Source organism: Notolepis coatsorum (genome assembly GCF_963971535.1).
Source record: "Notolepis coatsorum genome assembly, chromosome: 1".
Classification (NCBI taxonomy): domain Eukaryota; kingdom Metazoa; phylum Chordata; class Actinopteri; order Aulopiformes; family Paralepididae; genus Notolepis; species Notolepis coatsorum.
Window position 1 is genome coordinate 11,625,326 of NC_140165.1, and position 19,754 is coordinate 11,645,079.

Below are 19,754 nucleotides of genomic sequence, written 5' to 3' on the forward strand. Positions count from 1 at the left end.
ACATCGACAGGAACATAACCGAGGTTTGCAATGCACTTCATCATCCTCATCGCAACACATTGACAGTGATAGATACAGCTGTACAGAGTGCGTGTGTGTGTGTATACTGTATAATAACATCAGCGATTTAGTTCATGATACAATTTGTATCAAACAAGGTTTTTCTCTGTCTAGCGTGGACTCAGCTGGGATCGGCTACAGACGACGGCATTTAGCCAAAACACGGCTGTGCACCAATCCGTGATGGTGGGGGAAGGGGTCTATTAAATATATTTACAATACTTGCATTACATTTAATTTTTTTTTTACTGCACAGTGGGAATGTTCCCCCGTCTGTAGCAGATGCCAGGGTTGACCCAAAATAAAAGGCCAGAGAGAGAGTGAGAGAAAGATATATATAGAAAGAGTGAGAGGAGAGACAGTGAGTGAGAGAGATAGAAAGAGTGAGAGAAAGATGTCCCTTACTAAAACTAAGGTACACATGACAGAGTCACCCGTCTCTACGGCTACGACTGACCAGAATATGGACGCCGTCTCTTTAATGAGACTAGCGGCGCTCAGACACCTATTGTTACCAACGTGAGAGAAACACAAAACACCACCGCAAGACGCACAAAAAGATTGATTAAGTAAGAACAATGTACAACAGGGCTTATCCGCATATTCCCGAATTAAAATAAACACAAAAAAAAAGATTTCTCTGCAATGGTGGAGGTAAACGGTTAAATAATGAGAAGATCCTTCTTAAGATTAGATTGACTTGGTGATTGGCAAAGTTTTTTGATTCGATAGACCGGAGGGGCAGAAGTGCCATGGGAATCGAATGTATAACGGATCAAATTCGTGAAATGGCTACTTTGAATGGGAAAAAAAGAAAAATACCAAATAAATTAATAGATAAAAACATATCGTGAGAGGTACTAGTTCGAGTAGTGGTACGATTCTGATTCTCACAAGTGTGCACTTAAAAAGATAAGAAAAAAGAATTCTCACAAATTTAGCCAAGGGCGTGTTTTCAAGCTGAAGGCCGCGCGTCATTTCACCTCGGAAGGTGGAACGATTCAGCCGCCGACGCTCCATAACCGGAGCCGCGTGTTCGGATCGCCTACAGCGATCCTTTCCTTTAAAACCTCGACCTCGTTCAATTGTGTGTACGTGAGAAACGGAAAACAGACGGTCCAAACAGACCTCAAGTATTTCCCCCGGATCGTTACCATAGGAACCCTCAGTGCTGTCCTACATAGCGTTAATATAGGAGCGTTAATAAACTCTCCCAGGACGAGCCCCCAGGCGGGCCCCGCTGTAAAACCAAGCTAAGCGCTTCACACAAGACATGTCCTGCTCAGTAGCCAGTCTGGGCCTTCTCAGCCAAGATGGCCGCCGCCAGCTGCTGGGGGTCGGTCATGTGAGGGCTCCTGCCCATCACCCGGCTCACCAGCTCCGAGGGGAAGATGTTACACAGGTTGACGTACACCTTCTCCCTGGCGTCCCCGTACTGGCCGCGGGCGGGAGGCTCCGGGTGGTGGGATATGTAGGTCGGAGGCGCGTGGGAGGGGGCCCGGGACAGGTAAGGCGAGAGAGAGCCCCCGGACGGGTGGGGCGGGTGAGGGGAGTGGGAGGGCGGGTGGTGGTTCAGATAGTGAGTGGGGGACGGGTGGAGGGCAGGGTGAGAGGAGTGGTGGTGCTGCTGCTGCTGGGCGTAGCCGTCCCGCGCCCAGGGCCCGGCGTGCCAGGCCGACTGGCGGGTGTCCGGCAGGCTCTGGTAAGTAGTGGGCTCGTATCGGCGCGGCTGCGAGGGCGGCTGCCCGTAGTACGACTCCCAGCTGGAGAACGCCTTGGGCCGCTGGTGCAGATGGTGTTCGTACAGAAGGGAGTCCGACACGCTCTCTACCCGCGTAGGGGCCAGGCAGCGGCCCAGGGGGGACCCGGGGGGATGGGGGTTGGTCTGGGGCAGGGAGGGGTAGTCACCGGGGCAGCTGGACCGGGTGCCCAGGGGCTGGTGCTGGAGGTGGGGCGGCAAGGGGTACAGAGGACGCTTCGGCGGCGCGTCCGGAGGCGGCTCATGGGCATAGGTTTGCCCGCGCGCCAGGCTCAGGTGGTAGCTGTGTAGGCACGAGTTAGGGGCGTGGCCGTGCGGGATATTGCTGTAATCGGCGGGGGGGTAGAGGACGTGCGACTCGTGATTGGCCGCGGGGTGATGATGGCGATAGAGGCGACCGTGGGGATTGCCGTAATGGAGGCCGTCGTCCAACGAGGGGTCCGGAGGAGGGGGGCACCCGGGACACGCCCTCTCGCCATACGAGTCACAGCTGCTGCCACAGCAGCTCACGCTGCTCTCGCTGCCGCAGTCGGAGCTGGCGGAGCCGGCCGAGCCCAGCCGCAGGTCCGTGTCGTTGGGGAAGCGGCAGTCGGGGCTCCGGCGGGAGGTCAGGCCGAGGCCAGAGTAGGCCTTCATCACCGAGTAGTAGTTCACGTCCGGGGGCTCGTGGTGGGTGTAGAGGTCGGGGTTGGGCAGTGCGTGAGGCGTGCCTGCTCTGGAGGGCTGCTCCTGGGGGTGGCTCAGGCCAGACGGAGGGCCGCCTGGAGCAGGGGACATGGTTATACTCCCACTACCGCTACTACTACTGCTGCTACTGTTGCTGCTGTTACTATTACTGCTGCTACACATGGCGTTCTTGTGGCCTTCCCTCCCCTTCACCAGGAGCTTGTCTTCGGCATCGCTGTACGACAGAGCTCGGATGCTCGGGTCCGACTGCCTCTTGGTGGCGCCTTTCCTCGCCTCGACGACGCCGGCCGGCATGCTGTGGCTCTTCACCAGCCCCGCGTCCCCCTGGTTCTTGGTCGGGGCGCAGGTCTTGGCGATGGCGCGCAGCTCGTCTGCCACGGCGCGCTGGGGCTGGGCGCCTCGCTCGGGGTGGTAGTACTTGCACTTGTGGCCGTACGTGCACTTTTTGCCTTGAGGAGCGGAAAGGACATGAGGATATGGATTAGATCACGGGCGTTAAAGGTAAGGAATCAATTTACACAATTGCTCAAATGTAATACGAAGAGGCACACGCAACATCAAAGCAACCTGATGTTCTACATTTTACATCACATGTTCTCTGCAATGAAAAGAAGTGGATTATATCTCAATCAAAATGGATTTGGTATTTGAACAGGTATTTGCCATCAGCCAATACTTTAAGTTAAAGGAGAACTACGGGGCAATTTAAGAATTCATGTGTGTTATTCCTATGGTCAAAGACGGTCCAAAAATATTAGTTAAGAAATCAACAAAGATGGTAAAGGTGACACCGAGAGAACCCAGGGGAACGTTCTGAGTATACGAGTACATTTTCTGTTTCAGAACTGAGAACTACTATAGAATAAAGCTCATTCCATTGGAAACATTCGAACATCAGTCTCCCCCATTCATCATCAGTGGAGCAGCTCCAGACTTTATACCTATTCTTACTTCTCTGGTTTCTGGCTTTGAGAGGGAGTACCTCACGCTCACAAACATCGACTGAACTTTCCTAAGCCGTGGAAATAACACACAAGAGTTCTTAATTTGGGCGGTGTTCCCCTTTAAGGGACTCTTGTGTTCCGTCTTCTCACCGTAGGGGCAAGGCTGTTTCTTCTGCTCTGGCATGACGGGTCTTTTCCTCAGGAAGTTGTCCAAGCTGGGACCATGGCGGCCTAGAGGGTCATCGGGAGGCATAAACCTGGGACAGGGTGAGGTAGAGGAGGAGGAAGAGGAGGGAGAGGGGTTAACAAGAGAAGAGTGGTGGAAAGGATGAGAGACGACGACCCTCATGTTGGTCTCATTCATAATCATCTGTAAGGGGAAACTGACCGTACGATGAAAACTTTGAGACACTTGATGAATGCTGGCAGAGATTATAGGTACACATGGAAAAATATAGCTCCTGTTGCAGTGTTGCCAATATCAATATCCGACAGGATCTCTCTCTACTATTTTCCCTTTTTTAAAAGGGCATTTAAAAGGATACAATTCACTTTTAAACGCTGTTTTTTTTAATAGAAAAGAAAATTGGATTCCAATATTTATGGCTTAAAACCAATTTTCGACAACTAGTTACACTTTAGATAAAAATAATTATATTTCTTGATTCAGAACTATTTTATCATGGATGAACTTTCAATGCCCAAACTTTCAATGCAAATGGTTGATTTGAATTTCAATGACTTTTTAAGCACCTTGTTAAAATTTTTGCTATTTTCAAGGAATTCCAGGCCTTGACTTTATTTTTTATATATATTATAATATAATTAGGGCTGTCAGTTTATTGCGTTAATTAGATTAATTAATTACACAGCAAATGATCACGTTATGAAAATTAACTCAAAATTCATTTAAAAAAAAGTTTCTTTTTTTATCTCATTCATTCCATTAAAACGTAGAATAAACATTTACAGATTTTTTTTTTTTTTTTTGATCAAATTTTTTTATTATTAATTACATGAAACAGGACAACACAATAACCACAGTAACAAAAAACATAACTTTCACAGGAGAATAACAAACAATAATAATACAGAATAATAAATTATAAAGACAAAAAGAAAAAGAAACAGCGTCCAACCTATCAAATATAGATGGCTACTTCAATAACAAAAAGGGTCTTCAAAACATGGCAACCTTTCCCCACCTTTACAAAGTGGAGTGACTTAAAAGATTGTTTATGAGAGTGTTGCCGCAGATTTACTGTAGATAGCCTAGGTCCCTTACACATGTTCAAGACTGCCAAACTTGCAGAAGGTAAAGTGTAAGAAGAAAGAAATTCTTCCTCCAAGTTGGTTGACAGGTCAATCAGTCTGTCAATATTAGTCTCTTGGGGAGATGGCATGTGAGTTGACATATAGCGCAGAATAGCTAAATACCAACCCCCCCTAAAATCCCCCCAGTCAAAGTTAAGAAGGACAAGACAAAAACCAAGACAGACAAGACATTTCCTCCTCCCCCTCCCCAGAGACCGCCGGACCCCCCCGATCAAGCGCCCCAACCCCGCTCAGCCGCACACTGCGGTCTTTACCTTCTCAGCTGCTGCGAACCACAGGTCAATTCCAGCCTGCCCTACCCCGATCACCCGGGCCGTGGATATCTCAAGATAAATCACATCCAATAGAGTTAGGGACCAGTTAATCATTGTAAGCTTCTCAGGCTCCTTCCATCTCATTGCTATTAGCTTCTTCGCTGCTGTGACGCCCGCTAGGACAACCCTTTTCAGTTGTACGGACGCGGGTAGTGTCGTTATATCGTTCAGGAGTAGCGTAACAGCTGTGAATGGGATAGTTAAGCCACACAGATCTGAAAGTTTGTCCGTTATTGACCTCCAGAAGCGGGCCACTGGTGGGCAATCCCAATACATATGCATATAAGTGCCAGTGGCCTTTTGAGAGCACAAAGTGCACCGAGAGTCGGTTATCAGTCCCATAGCAAATAGCTTCCTAGGTGTAAGATAGGTCCTATGAATATAATTAAAATTAATTTGCTGGTGATTGGGGTTGCGGGAAGATAATGCCACATTTGCCCAAACATCATCCCAGTCAAACTCGGGGTCCAACTCCGGTATATCCACACGCCAGATTGTATCCAATGATAAATTTTTATACGTGGATTGAATTAAGAGCGTATAAAAGTCGGAGACAAACCCTCTGGATGTCGTCCTGTCCACTATGAGCCTGAGGAAGGGGTGTGGGTGCAAGGCTTGAGCCCACGGTACGCCATGCGCCCTCAGTGCTGACCTTAGTTGAAGGTAAAGAAAGAAGGACTCGCCGGGTAGATCATAAAATTCTCTTAAGTCCTGAAACGCACGGAGGCCGTTCTTATCATAAATATCCTCCAGAGTATGCACTCCCCTCCTTTGCCATTGAGGAATATTAACCGGCTTGTGTCCAACAAGTAATTGCTGGTTATTAAAAATTGGAGAGTCCAGGTGCCAAGGGCATTTAACCCCACACGACCTCTGTACATTACGCCACGTTTGGATCACGTGAGTTATGATCGGTCCATACCTCAGCCGGCATTTCGCAATAGAGACAGTGGAGTACACTACATCCTGTAATCTTAGCGGAGACACCGCCGCCGCTTCTAAGGAGCGCCACGATACAGCCTCTACAGGGTCTAGCCAGCACATCAAAGGTCTCAGTGAAAAGGACCAGAAATACAGTTTAAAATCAGGGATTGCGAGGCCCCCATCTTGTTTCCTACGTTGAGTAGTAGCCCTTTTGATTCTCGGGCGTTTGTTATTCCAGACAAACTTAGATACCATCGATTGTACCTTGCGCCAGTGGTCTATTGGAGGGGGCAGGGGGAGCATTGAGCTAACAGATTTTCTTTTTTAATATGGTCCATTTGCATGTTCTTGGTATCTGATTCTAGGGACATCTATGGATCTCGTATTCCCAGTGTCAGAAATACTGTGTCTGTTACTATAGGCTTGAGTAAATTGTAATAAACCAAATGAGAATATCAATTCAATTATATATATATATTTTTTTTTGACTGAATAACACCATGCTAACATTTATCAGACCTGAAAAATCTAAAAAAGCAAATGAATAAAGGGAAGATGTTTAAACAGAAGGTTTTGTAGATACAGTACTGAATTCTGCCATCCGGACACATGCAATTTGAAATATGATTATTAGGAATATAAAATATCAGGCATAAAATAGTTATGCGATTAAAATGCGATTCATTAGATTAAGGCGTTAGGCGGCGGTATTGGCCGTTTGCGATCTCAGACACATTCAGGACAGCCTGCACAAGGTGCCTCGATGGATTATGAATGGCAATAGCGGATAAAATAAATAATGAAACAGAAACGTAGATCTACGTTAATGGCACTGGATGTGTTAAGCACTTCATGGTCAGGACCTTGAGCGAACCCTGCTCCTCACTTGTCGTTGACGAAGGAGTATATTAGGAGCCTCTCGTCTATGAGCTTCTTCCTTCCTCCCTACCTCCTCCCTCCCTCCCCCCTCCTCACTTGTCGTTGACGAAGGAGTACATGAGGAGCCTCTCGTCGATGAACTTCTTCCCTCCTCCCTCCCTCCCCCCTCCTCCCTCCCCCCTCCCCCCTCCTCACTTGTCGTTGACGAAGGAGTACATGAGGAGCCTCTCGTCGATGAACTTCTTTCCTCCCCCCTCCCCCCTCCCTCCCCCCTCCTCCCTCCTCACTTGTCGTTGACGAAGGAGTACATGAGGAGCCTCTCGTCGATGAACTTCTTCCTTCCTCCCTCCCCCCTCCCTCCCTCCCCCCTCCTCACTTGTCGTTGACGAAGGAGTACATGAGGAGCCTCTCGTCGATGAACTTCTTCCACTCTGGCTTCTCGTTGGCCAGGTCGCGGTAGTTGTCGTTGGAGACGATGACGCCCCCGGACTCGTAGGCCAGCTTGACGATGAAGCGGTCGTCGTAGCAGACGACGCGGCGGCCCTGCACGCGGCGCGAGGGCGTGAACACCAGGACCTTCTCCTTCTCCAGGCGCCGCAGGACGTCCTGGTCTGTTGGGAGGGGCGGGTTACAATTAGGGATGCACCGATCCGATGTCGATATCGGCCCGACATGACTAAAATAGCTAGATCGGGCATTGGAGAATGCTATTATTATTATTATTGTTTTTTTTATGCTTTATTCAATAAATTGTACTGCAAAATATATATATATGTACAGATGACATTTATATCTATGTGTTAATTTGTTACATTTTGTTTCACCAAGTTAGGAAAGTAATGTTTTATGTCAAGCCTGATGTGGCCTTGCGCAAAAGAATGATCCCAGTCTCTTCCACACAGTGAGGCATACAGTTTATTAATTGAACAATGGGTATCGGATCGGTACTCGGTATCGGCCGATACCCAAAGCCCAGGTATCGGTATCGGGACTGAAACAGTCAGATCGGTGCATCCCTAGTTAAAATGGTGTTTTGTTGAGAACTACACGGAAATCAAACAGCTGAACCGCATCTAAGCAGTCATAGTAGAGATTTTAAAGATTTGTTTTTTCTGCATTTTAGAGCTTTATTTTTTTTTAAACAATTAAGTTTACGTTTAATGGAGGGTTACTTAGTGGAAAGGTAATTACAGCTGATCTTTTGTGTACTTGGTGTGTGTGTGTAATGTAAATGGTGCATTTATATAGCAGCTTTTATTCAAAGCACTTCACAGTTTTGTTCCTCACATTTTACCCATCCACACACCGACAGCAGAGGCAAAAGGCATAGTAGCTGAAAGCACTCACTGCTTTTTTTATTTACATTTTTTATATAAATTCGTTTATTTTTTTTATATAAATGGGAAGGCCAGCTGTAGTCAATCTAAGAGATCGAGTTGGCACATAAAATGACAATTCTAAAGGATATAGGAAGCCAGTGCAATGTAGCTAAAACAGGTGTAATATTCTTGTTAGAAGTCTAGCATTTTGGATTAACTGTAGTTTCTCCATAGATCTTTTAGAGAGACCAGTTAAAAGAGCATTACAATAATCTAACCGGCTTGAAATAAAAGCATGAACCAGCGTCTGTTGGGTTAAAAACAGCCAGACTTTGGCAATATTTCTTAATGGAAGAATGCTCTTGGTCACTTTATTTATGTGTGTTTTAAAACAAACATTTTAAAGTCTAAAATAACACCTAAGCTTGTTACTTCTTTTGTAGAGCCAGATTTCCTAGCCTAGTGCATCCCTTTTGGCTTTAGGGCCAATTAAAAGAGTATTTATGTCTTATCCTCATTTAGTTTAATAATATTATTGCTCATCCATTTATCAACTGCCGACAGAGCATAGAGCATTAGTGTAATTCGGGCTCAACAGAAATGTATAGTTGTGTATCATCATCAGCATAACTGAACGTTGATATTGTGTTTTCTGATGACATCACCTAGTGGTAGCATGTACAGTGAAAAAAGGAGTGGACCAAGACAGCTTCCTTGTGCAACACCAAAAGTCAAGTCTCGTTTCTCAGACACTAAATCTCCTAAACTAACAATAGAATTTTTGCTCTGTGAGATATGTTTGAAACCAATCAGATAATCCAAGCGGTTTATTAGAATGCTATGATCGGGCGTGTCGAATGCAGCGTTCAAGTCCAAAAGAACCAGAACAGAGACTCTGCCGGCATCAGTATTAATCCCGAGATCATTTGTTATTGTAACCAGAGCTGTCCCGACCTGTTGCACTGACCTGTTATGGGGGCATCTGGGCGGGACTGCTCTTTCCTCCAGGCGGGCACAAACACTGTGATGTCATGGTGACCCCGCTCCAAGAACCAATCGACGGCCAGCTGGATGCCGTGGCAGGAGAACACTTCCTTATTTCCATGGCTATGGTCGACAGGGGAGGAGGCAGCAGGTGTTAGATGACAAATAAACCATCTGGGTTCATTCGAGGGAGCTGTGAATAAAAGCTAATAATGTCTCTTTAACGATAATTAATTCTGACTCAATCTGCCAATTACGGTTCAACTGGCTCATGATATAACGGAGTGTGTGTCAAGGCAATATTCAACAACATAAACCGAGACCAGCGGCAGACGTATTCACAAAGGTTCATAGATGTGGTTTGTGTGTTGTGGCTCCTCACCTCATGGCTACGTTACTGCCGTCCACTACGATCGGTCTCAGGTTGTCCTGGTCGGACAGCAGGTCCGCTGTACAGGGCGAGTCCGACCTCTGGCCCTCCATGGAGTCCAAACAGCTGCAGGAGGAGGAGGAGGAGGAGGTGGAGGAGGTCATCAACCCAGTGACGTGCTCGCCGTCGGACTTGGTGCCCAGTTTGACCAGTTCTCCCAGTATGTCATTGATGAGGGTGTCCGGGCCCAGCTTGATCAGGACCAGCCGCACCGTCTCCTCGGAGTAGCCCAGCTTCAGGGCGAAGTCCAGCTTGGCCTGGTACTCCTTCGCACTAGAGCCTGGCCCGGCCACCCCCCCGGAGACGCACTCTGATGCCGGGGCTGACGGAGGAGGGGCGGTCGGGGTGGTGGTGGGCTCGCATGGGCACTCGGGTGGGGAATTGGATGGAGCGCTGGGTTTGGGATCAGATGAAGGTTTGGAGGGGGGCTCAGATGAAGGTTCGGAGGGGGGCTCAGATGAAGGTTCGGAGGGGGGCTCGGATGAAGGTTCGGAGGGGGGCTCGGATGAAGGTTCGGAGGGGGGCTCAGATGAAGGTTCGGAGGGGGGCTCGGATGAAGGTTCGGAGGGGGGCTCGGATGAAGGTTCGGAGGGGGGCTCGGATGAAGGTTTGGAGGGGGGCTCGGATGAAGGTTCAGAGGGGGGCTCGGATGAAGGTTCGGAGGGGGGCTCGGATGAAGGTTCGGAGGGGGGCTCAGATGAAGGTTCGGAGGGGGGCTCAGATGAAGGTTCGGAGGGGGGCTCAGATGAAGGTTTGGAGGGGGGGTCGGATGGGAGGCCGGTTAAGGGCTCGGGAGGCCCCTCTGTCCCCAAATCCACACACTGCGCCCGGCACAACGGTTGGTGGCCGTTCTTACTCTGAACCGATCCGCACTCTCCTCCGTCCGGGTCAGGGCCGGAACCGGGTTCGGGCTCGATGTCGGACCCAGCGCTCTCCTCCTCCACCTCCCCGGGGGCCCGGGAACTCTCCTCGTCCTCCTCCTCCATGGCGCCGCCAGCCTGCCGGTCGGCCCCTTCTATGTGGAGGTACTCCAAATCCGGCCCCAGGTCGAGGATGTGGCCTGCTCCATCCTCCACATGGTCCTTCAGGCCCATGGGTCCGTCACAGACATCCAGCGCGCTGGGCTGACCGCTCCCTGCTCAGAGGGCCTGTCTCATGGATGCCTGGGGGGGGGGGGGGGGGGGGGGGAGAGGGGGGGGAGAGAGAGAGAGAGAAACAGAGGAGGGGTATCAATCAGTCTGCTGGGGTGAAGGAAGGATAGACGGAACACGTAAAAAAGAAACACGTCTTACCCAAATTAGTGAGAATTTGCAAATAGTCAATATTTGTCACAGGCAGACAACAACCAAAGATATTATCTCAACGGGAGGAAAATCTGCAGGTGTTATCCTAGGAGAATCTGCCCTATCGCAGGTGTTATCCTAGGAGAATCTGCCCTATCGCAGGTGTTATCCTAGGAGAATCTGCCCTATCGCAGGTGTTATCCTAGGAGAATCTGCCCCATCGCAGGTGTTATCCTAGGAGAATCTGCCCCATCGCAGGTGTTATCCTAGGAGAATCTGCCCTATCGCAGGTGTTATCCTAGGAGAATCTGCCCCATCGCAGGTGTTATCCTAGGAGAATCTGCCCCATCGCAGGTGTTATCCTAGGAGAATCTGCCCCATCGCAGGTGTTATCCTAGGAGAATCTGCCCTATCGCAGGTGTTATCCTAGGAGAATCTGCCCTATCGCAGGTGTTATCCTAGGAGAATCTGCCCCATCGCAGGTGTTATCCTAGGAGAATCTGCCCCATCGCAGGTGTTATCCTAGGAGAATCTGCCCCATCGCAGGTGTTATCCTAGGAGAATCTGCCCCATCGCAGGTGTTATCCTAGGAGAATCTGCCCCATCGCAGGTGTTATCTTAGGAGAATCTGCCCTATCGCAGGTGTTATCCTAGGAGAATCTGCCCCATCGCAGGTGTTATCCTAGGAGAATCTGCCCCATCGCAGGTGTTATCCTAGGAGAATCTGCCCTATCGCAGGTGTTATCCTAGGAGAATCTGCCCCATCGCAGGTGTTATCCTAGGAGAATCTGCCCCATCGCAGGTGTTATCCTAGGAGAATCTGCCCCATCGCAGGTGTTATCCTAGGAGAATCTCATTCTCTGGTCCCAATGTTGTTTACATTTAGCCTGCATCTCTGCCTGACCCGGGGCGGTGCCCCAGTAAGGGCCAAGACAAAGACCCGCTGGCTCCCTGGCCCCCCGACTCTAATTAATGGACTCCCGCTCTTTCCGCCTTGCTCCCGGCGTGGTTTATAAGGGCCAAGCCACTGCACACACACACGCGCGCGCGCACACACACACACCCAGCCGTTAGCTCACACCCCCAACTTAGGTCCATATGGTTCCTCCCATAGGGGGTAGAGTCACTCTGATAAGTTGAGGGCCAAGGAGCCAATCAACTCGCTGCATTTTTAAAAAGGAGAGAGAGAAACATCAGCTTCAGCTAATCCAATCAGGCTCAAAGATTTAGCTTGATTCCAAAAAAACGGTAACATAACTTTTCGCCAAGAAACTCGGTGGAGGATTAACCCTTTCACTGCCATACGACAGAAGGTTAACCCTTTACTATCACACAACCGACCGGCTGTTGTGTGGCAGTGAAAGGGTTAACCATCTGTGTATTGTCGCAGTGAAAGGGTTAACCGTTTGGTAGTGCGGCAGTGGAAGGGTTAATATAAGTAAAAGGTCTTGTGATATAACGGCCTTGTGATCATGTCCGCCTCTTCTTAGGAGATCGTGGATTGATTAATGGGTTTGTGTTAGTTGTAGAACGAAACCTTGTTAGTCAATTAGGGAGTCGATTATTATGCTTTCCCCCCCAAAGTCGACAAAATCATATGACTATTAGTTGACTAAGAATTTCTTAAGTCAAGGAGAGCCCAGATTCTGACTGGTCTTAGTTTCAACTAAATAGTAGAAACCTAATTTAGTTTAAAGGGGCAGTTCACCCAAAAATAATAAATAAATATAAGAAACATTGTCCTCCTTCCCCGGAGTGATATCTATCCATCCCATCCAGAGAGTTTTGGGGCAATTCTCTGAGTTCTGGAGATATCTGCCGTGGCGTGTAGGTGTCTGCTGTCACTCCGATACGATGGAGCTGAACGGCACTCGGCTTGTGTCGCTCAAAGCACCAAAGACATACTCAAAAGCAATGAGTCTTTCCAGAAATCATCGAGATGAGAGAGACACTACACTTACACTCCCACAATAATGAATGGGGATGTACTACAGTAGAAGCTGTTCACAACCAGGTATAATCCTGAGGAACTAGGTCATGACTTCTGGAAAGAGACATCGCATCGCTTTTTCAAGTCTTTTCTTTTGGTGCGTTGAGCCCAGAAGCAGAGTGCCATTCAGCTCCATTGTATTGACGGCAGATATCTCTACAGCAGGTATCTCTACAGCAGATATCTCTACAGCAGATATCTCTACAGCAGGTATCTCTACAGCAGGTATCTCTACAGCAGGTATCTCTACAGCAGATATCTCTACAGCAGATATCTCTACAGCAGATATCTCTACAGCAGGTATCTCTACAGCAGACATCTCTACAGCAGGTATCTCTACAGCAGACATCTCTACACAGACATCTCTACTGCAGATATCTCTACAGCAGACATCTCTACAGCAGGTATCTCTACAGCAGACATCTCTACAGCAGACATCTCTACAGCAGACATCTCTACAGCAGGTATCTCTACAGCAGATATCTCTACAGCAGGTATCTCTTCAGCAGACATCTCTACAGCAGGTATCTCTACAGCAGGTATCTCTACAGCAGGTATCTCCCAAACTAGGAGAATCACAGCAAAACTATCTGGATGGGTATTGGGTAGATAACACTGTTTATTATTTTGTGTGAACTGCCTCTTTAAGCAATAACCTTTATAACATTTTGTAACTAACAGTGTAACAACAAGTATACACTGGACAGCATTGCATAACATGTATAATCTCTTGTCACCTACCTACATAATCTCTTGTGCAAAAAAGATCATACAAGTGTATTTTGTAGGTACACTACCATCCTGGAGGGGTATATTGGTTAGCTCTCCAAAGCTCAAAGTCCTCACATATCACACACCCTGAAGCCCGAGACAGTCATCCACCTCTAAACCCTCCGTTCTGACGATGAAACTGAAAGTGACCAAAGAGACCAGGAGGGGGGGGGGGGGTGAGGGTGGGCTGGGCATGCATTTTATGAAACGGGGCTGCCTAGCAACATGGCCCGGCTACCGTTGCTAAGCTACAGCTGTTGAAAGCATTTCCCCTTCCAAATGCCAAGACAGAGGCTGTGGCGTTCATTCAGCCATTCCCCTCACACACACACACACACACACACAAAGGTCTGGCAGGGGAGAGGACTCGGGAGGGGCTTACGTGTGCCTGACTGTGCCCCCCCCCCCCCCCCCCACCGCCACGCATCCCAACCACAACAATGGACCTACCATGGTGAACAGGCTGAAAACCTCCTATTGTTGTGCGCACACACACACACACACACACGCCCCACGGTGAGTCATGGTGCTTGTGAGAACCTGTGGTGGTGGATGCGTTTGAAGGTGAACTCTGTTCTGCTCTCAGGTGCTTCAGCTCAACCCTGTTCTGCCATCGGAGCCTCTTCCAGACTAACAAAGAGTCTCAAAAAGCACCTTGACCCCTGTGTGACCCCCATCTAGAGATGAGGAGAAAGCAGGTTATGGTCCTGGCAAGACCCTCTCTGACACTTTAAAAATAGACATGTTTTATAGTCATACATTTACTCAAGGGACACCAACAAACTGAACAAGCTGGTGAGGAAGGCTAGCTCCCTAGTGAGAGTCCAACTGGTCAAACTAGAGGTGGTGGCAGAGAGGAGGATGAGGGGGAAAAGCTGGATGCTATACTGGAAAAGATAAGATAAGATATTCCTTTATTGATCCCCTTGGGTAAATTCAGGCATCATACCAACATGGGGGAGAGGGGAGGGGGGGTACAGTTAGGAGACATGATACAGGTCGTAAAAATGATTGTACAGTGTAGAAGTATAGTCAAGTTAGACCGCGCTCACAAGTTCTCACACTGGGTGCTGTAATCCCATAAAGTTCAGTATATCAAAAAGCAGGGTAGCCGGACCAGCACTCACAGGTTCAATGTTTTTTAATGGCAGCCTGAATAAATAGCAGACATGTTTCGAAACATGTCTGCTATTTATTCAGGCTGCCATTAAAAAACATTGAGCCTGTGAGTGCTGGTCCGGCTACCCTGCTTTTTGATACAGTGTAGAAGTAAAAATAAAAATATAATAGAAAATAGGCAGTGTAAACAATATAACGATATAATTAACTCTGGACATGCGCATAAGGGCAAGTAGGCAGTGTAAAAAGGTCAAGGTGCAAGATGATGGTGTGTATGCCCTCTAATTATATTTGCCCTACAATAAATATAGTTACAAATAATATATATATATATAATCTAATAATCTGAAATCTAATATATAATAAAAAAAAATGCTAAATATATGTTCTGGTGAAGTAAGTATACAGTATACACATAAGGTGCAGTGCAGCATAAGGTATGTAGCTGTGATATACTTCATACGTTATATATTGAGCTCTATGAACCCTTTCTATCTGGCTTCAGGAAACACCACAGCACCGAGACTGCCCTCACCAAGGTCACCAACGACCTCCTCATTGCCTCCGACTCCGGTCACATCAGCCTCCTCATCCTCCTGGATCAATCTGCGGCCTTTGACACGGTCTCCCACTCCATTCTCCTCAACCGCCTCTCTCTGACCACCTGGGTGTTACGGGGACCGCTCTCACCTGGTTCGAGTCCTACCTCACTGACCGAAAACAGTCCATCTCCAACTCCAACTCCACCTCCACCCCTGCCCCAGTCAACCAACCAAGGTGTGCCGCAGGGCTCCGTTCTTGGTCCACTCCTCTTCACAATCTACATGCTCTGCTCCCCCTTGGTCATCCGGAAACATGGTCTCAATTTCCACTCCTACGCTGATGACACTCAGCTCTACATAAGCACCTCACCCTCCACTCTTCTCCCCCCACAGCACCCCGTCAACTGCCTCCTTGACATCAAGGCCTGGATGTCATCCAATTTCCTGAAGCTAAATAGCAAGCAGACTGAGCTCATGGTTGTGGCCAAGCAGTCACTGCTCCGGAAGGTTGGAGATCTCCTCCTAGAAGTGGATGGCTGCCTAATCCACCCTTCCCCAGAAGTCTGCAACCTGGGTGTCATACTGGACTCCACCCTCTCCTTTCATTCAGATATAAAATCAATAACTAAATCAGCTTTTGTATTCACGCCTTCGTCACCTCGCGTCTCGACTACGCAAACTCTCTCCTCGTAGGGCTACCCAGCAATGCCCTAGACAGGCTACAACAATACGTCCAAAACTCTGCTGCTAGGGTTCTCACCCGCACCAAGTCCTGGCACCACATCACCCCCACCCTCATCCACCTCCACTGGCTTCCAGTCAAGTCCCGCATCAATTTCAAGATCCTCCTCATCACCAATAAAAAAATCCCTTCACTCCCTTGCCCCCCGGTACCTAGCTGACCTCCTCCATCCCTCCATCCCGCCCCGGAGGCTGCAGTCCTCTGACTCCGGTCTCCTCTCCATCCCCACCACCAACCTGCGGACTGTTGGTCCCAGAGCCTTCTCTGTTGCCGCACCCACCCTCGGGAACTCACTCCCTCCAAACATTGATTTTTTCCCCCTTCCTTTTTAATTTGCTGTTACGTTGTTCCCTGATCCCCTTCCCCTGGCTGCCCCCTCCTGTTAAGCGCCTTGGGTCTCCTGAAAGGCGCTATATAAATCTAAGATATTATTATTATTATTATTATTATTATTATTATTATTATTATTATTATTATTATTATTATTATTATTATTATTATTATTGTTATTGTCCATTTAGGTAGTCCATTTAGGTGGGGGTCAGACACACTCGGTGATGGATGCAAAAGCCTCCCACCCCCTCTATGAGGCGCTAGCCAAGATGAGGAGCACGTTCAATCATAGACTTATTCCCCCCTGATACACTAACTGCCAACAAACCGCAGGCAAACCGCCTCTGCCAGTCCTTCATGCCAGTCTCCATCATCAGCTCCATGGACTGCTGCCAACAGCTGGGAGAACCAACAGGTGGAGAGAAGCCCGAGAACTGGGATGACTAAATATGGCACAGACTCTGGTGCAGTGTGCTACTACGCTAATATACCATGCATACTATTATCATTATTAATACTGACTGAATTCTGCCATTCCACTATTATAACTTTTTTACCACTAGTTTTACTCATTACTCTCCCCCCCCCCCCCCCCCCCCTCCACCCTGCTGCTATGACGCCTGCATTTCTCTAAGGGGATTAATAAAGCAACACTTGACTATTTAAATACTAGAGTGAATCTGAAATTGTACGTTTACGTTGCTCCTATTTTAGTCAATTCGACAGTAAAAAAAAAAAAAGGATAACTTGGGGATTGAAACAAATAAAAAATAAATAAAAAAATTTGTGATATTTTACAGTGTAAAGTAACAAGTCTCTCTTAACTGACACAAGTCGGCGTACTCAGCCTCCAAACCCACCCACCATGTTGGAGCCACTGGGCTCAGCTCCAGTCAGACTTGTTAGCATCTTTCAAATGTCCGCTCCAAAGAACAGCGCTGGCGGTCGCTCCGCGTGCTTTGATGGGAGGCTGTGTGTGTGTGTGTGTGTGTGTGTGTGTGTGTGTGTGTGTGTGTGTGTGTGTGTGTGTGTGTGTGTGTGTGTGTGTGTGTGTGTGTGTGTGTAGGTCTGGGGGATGAAGAAGAGAGAGTCCCAAATCCTAATGTTTGAAGGGGTGGGCTGTCTGAGAGGTGAGGGTGTGTGTGTGTGTGTGTGTGTGTGTGTGTGTGTGTGGTGTGTGTGTGTGTGTGTGTGTGTGTGTGTGTGTGTGTGTGTGTAGGTCTGGGGGATGAAGAAGAGAGAGAGTCCCAAATCCTAATGTTTGAAGGGGTGGGCTGTCTGAGAGGTGAGGGGTGTGTGTGTGTGTGTGTGTGTGTGTGTGTGTGTGTGTGTGTGTGTGTGTGTGTGTGTGTGTGTGTGTGTGTCTCTCTGTGTGTGTGTGTGTATCTGTGCGTGTGTGTCTGTATGTGTGTGTGTCTCTGTGTGTCTGTATGTGTGTGTGTCTCTGTGTGTCTGTATGTGTGTGTGTGTCTCTCTATGTGTGTCTGTATGTGTGTTTCCTTGTGATTTTCTTCTATGTGTTTGTGTCTATTTCTGTGTGTGTGTGTGTGTGTGTATGCATGCATGTGTGTGTGCGTGTATGTGCATGCGTGCGTGCGTGTGTGTGTCTGTATGTGTGTGCATGTGTGCGAGTGCATGCGCCTGTGTGTATGTACATGCATGCGTGTGTGTCTGTATTTGTGTGCGTGTGTGCATGTATGTGCGTGTGTCTGTGTGTGTGTGTGTGTGTTGAGGTGGAAGAGGGGTAACAGATGTCTACTGAGCAGCACTTGCAACTGGTGTGTCCCCCCCCCCCCCCCCCCCCCCCCAGTCCCACTGGGACGACTGAGTGAGAAGAGGACATCAGTAAGACAGACAACACACACACACACACACACACACAGACACACCATCTCCTCACGATGCCTGCTGCGAATGTCCCGCCAGAAGAGACCATGTGACCCAGAAATGAAAAGGGAACCTCTATTGATATGGGCTCATCACAGAGTCCCCCCCCCCCCCCCTCTCTATTAGCAACACCGCCCCTCCCTCTATCAACATCTTTTATTCCAACTGTAGCGGCAACAGTTGGTTGTAGTGAGACACTGAACATAAACTTAAGAAACGGTCAGAGCGTTAAGGAAGTGAACGGTGCGGCGCCTTGTGTGCACTACCAGTCTACCACACTACAGAAGGTTAACCCTTTCACTACCACACTACAGAAGGTTAACCCTTTCACTACCACACTACAGAAGGTTAACCTTTCACTACCACACTACAGAAGGTTAACCCTTTCACTACCACACTACAGAAGGTTAACCTTTCACTACCACATGCAGAAGGTTAACCCTCTCACTACCACTACAGAAGGTTAACCCTCTCACTACCACACTACAGGTTAACCCTTTCACTACCACACTACAGAAGGTTAACCCTTTCACTACCACACTACAGAAGGTTAACCCTTTCACTACCACACCACAGAAGGTTAACCTTTCACTACCACACTACAGAAGGTTAACCCTTTCACTACCACTACAGGTTAACCCTTTCACTACCACTACAGAAGGTTAACCTTTCACTACCACACTACAGAAGGTTAACGCTTTCACTACCACTACAGAAGGTTAACCCTTTCACTACCACTACAGAAGGTTAACCTTTCACTACAGATGGTTAACCTTTCACTACCACTACAGAAGGTTAACCCTTTCACTACCACACTACAGAAGGTTAACCCTTTCACTAGCACACTACAGAAGGTTAACCCTTTCACTACCACACTACAGAAGGTTAACCTTTCACTACCACACTACAGAAGGTTAACGCTTTCACTACCACACTACAGAAGGTTAACCATTTCACTACCACACTACAGAATATTAACCTTTCACTAAGGTTAACCATTTCACTACCACACTACAGCAGGTTAACCCTTTCATTACCACACTACAGAAGGTTAACCATTTCACTACCACACTACAGACGGTTAAACCTTTCACTACCACACTACAGAAGGTTAACCTTTCACTACCACACTACAGAAGGTTAACGCTTTCACTACCACACTACAATAGGTTAACACTTTCACTACCACACTACAGAAGGTTAATGCTTTCACTACCACACTACAATAGGTTAACGCTGTCACTACCACACTACAGAAGGTTAAACCTTTCACTACCACACTACAGAAGGTTAATGCTTTCACTACCACACTACAGAAGGTTAACGCTTTCACTACCACACTACAATAGGTTAACGCTTTCACTACCACACTACTTTCCTGTTGGTCGTCAGTTAAGGCGGTAGGGAATTTATTTTATTTTATTCTTTCCCACGGCGACTATGGATAGGGAA

General features: G+C 48.0%; 1 protein-coding gene across 1 annotated transcript in view; it reads right to left on the reverse strand.

Annotated features, from left to right (window-relative positions):
- LOC311232870 (putative ribonuclease ZC3H12C) overlaps positions 1–19,754 on the reverse strand; it is a 41,733-nt gene continuing 21,979 nt past the window's right edge. Inside the window, exons 2-6 of the mRNA XM_084319701.1 lie at positions 9,588–10,798; positions 9,189–9,328; positions 7,279–7,513; positions 3,601–3,707; positions 1–2,955 (exon numbers count right to left, since the gene is read on the reverse strand). Of these exons, the coding sequence (XP_084175827.1) occupies positions 1,343–2,955; positions 3,601–3,707; positions 7,279–7,513; positions 9,189–9,328; positions 9,588–10,729 (3,237 nt within the window). The 5' untranslated portion in view covers positions 10,730–10,798 and the 3' untranslated portion in view covers positions 1–1,342. The remainder of the gene's footprint in view (positions 2,956–3,600; positions 3,708–7,278; positions 7,514–9,188; positions 9,329–9,587; positions 10,799–19,754) is intronic.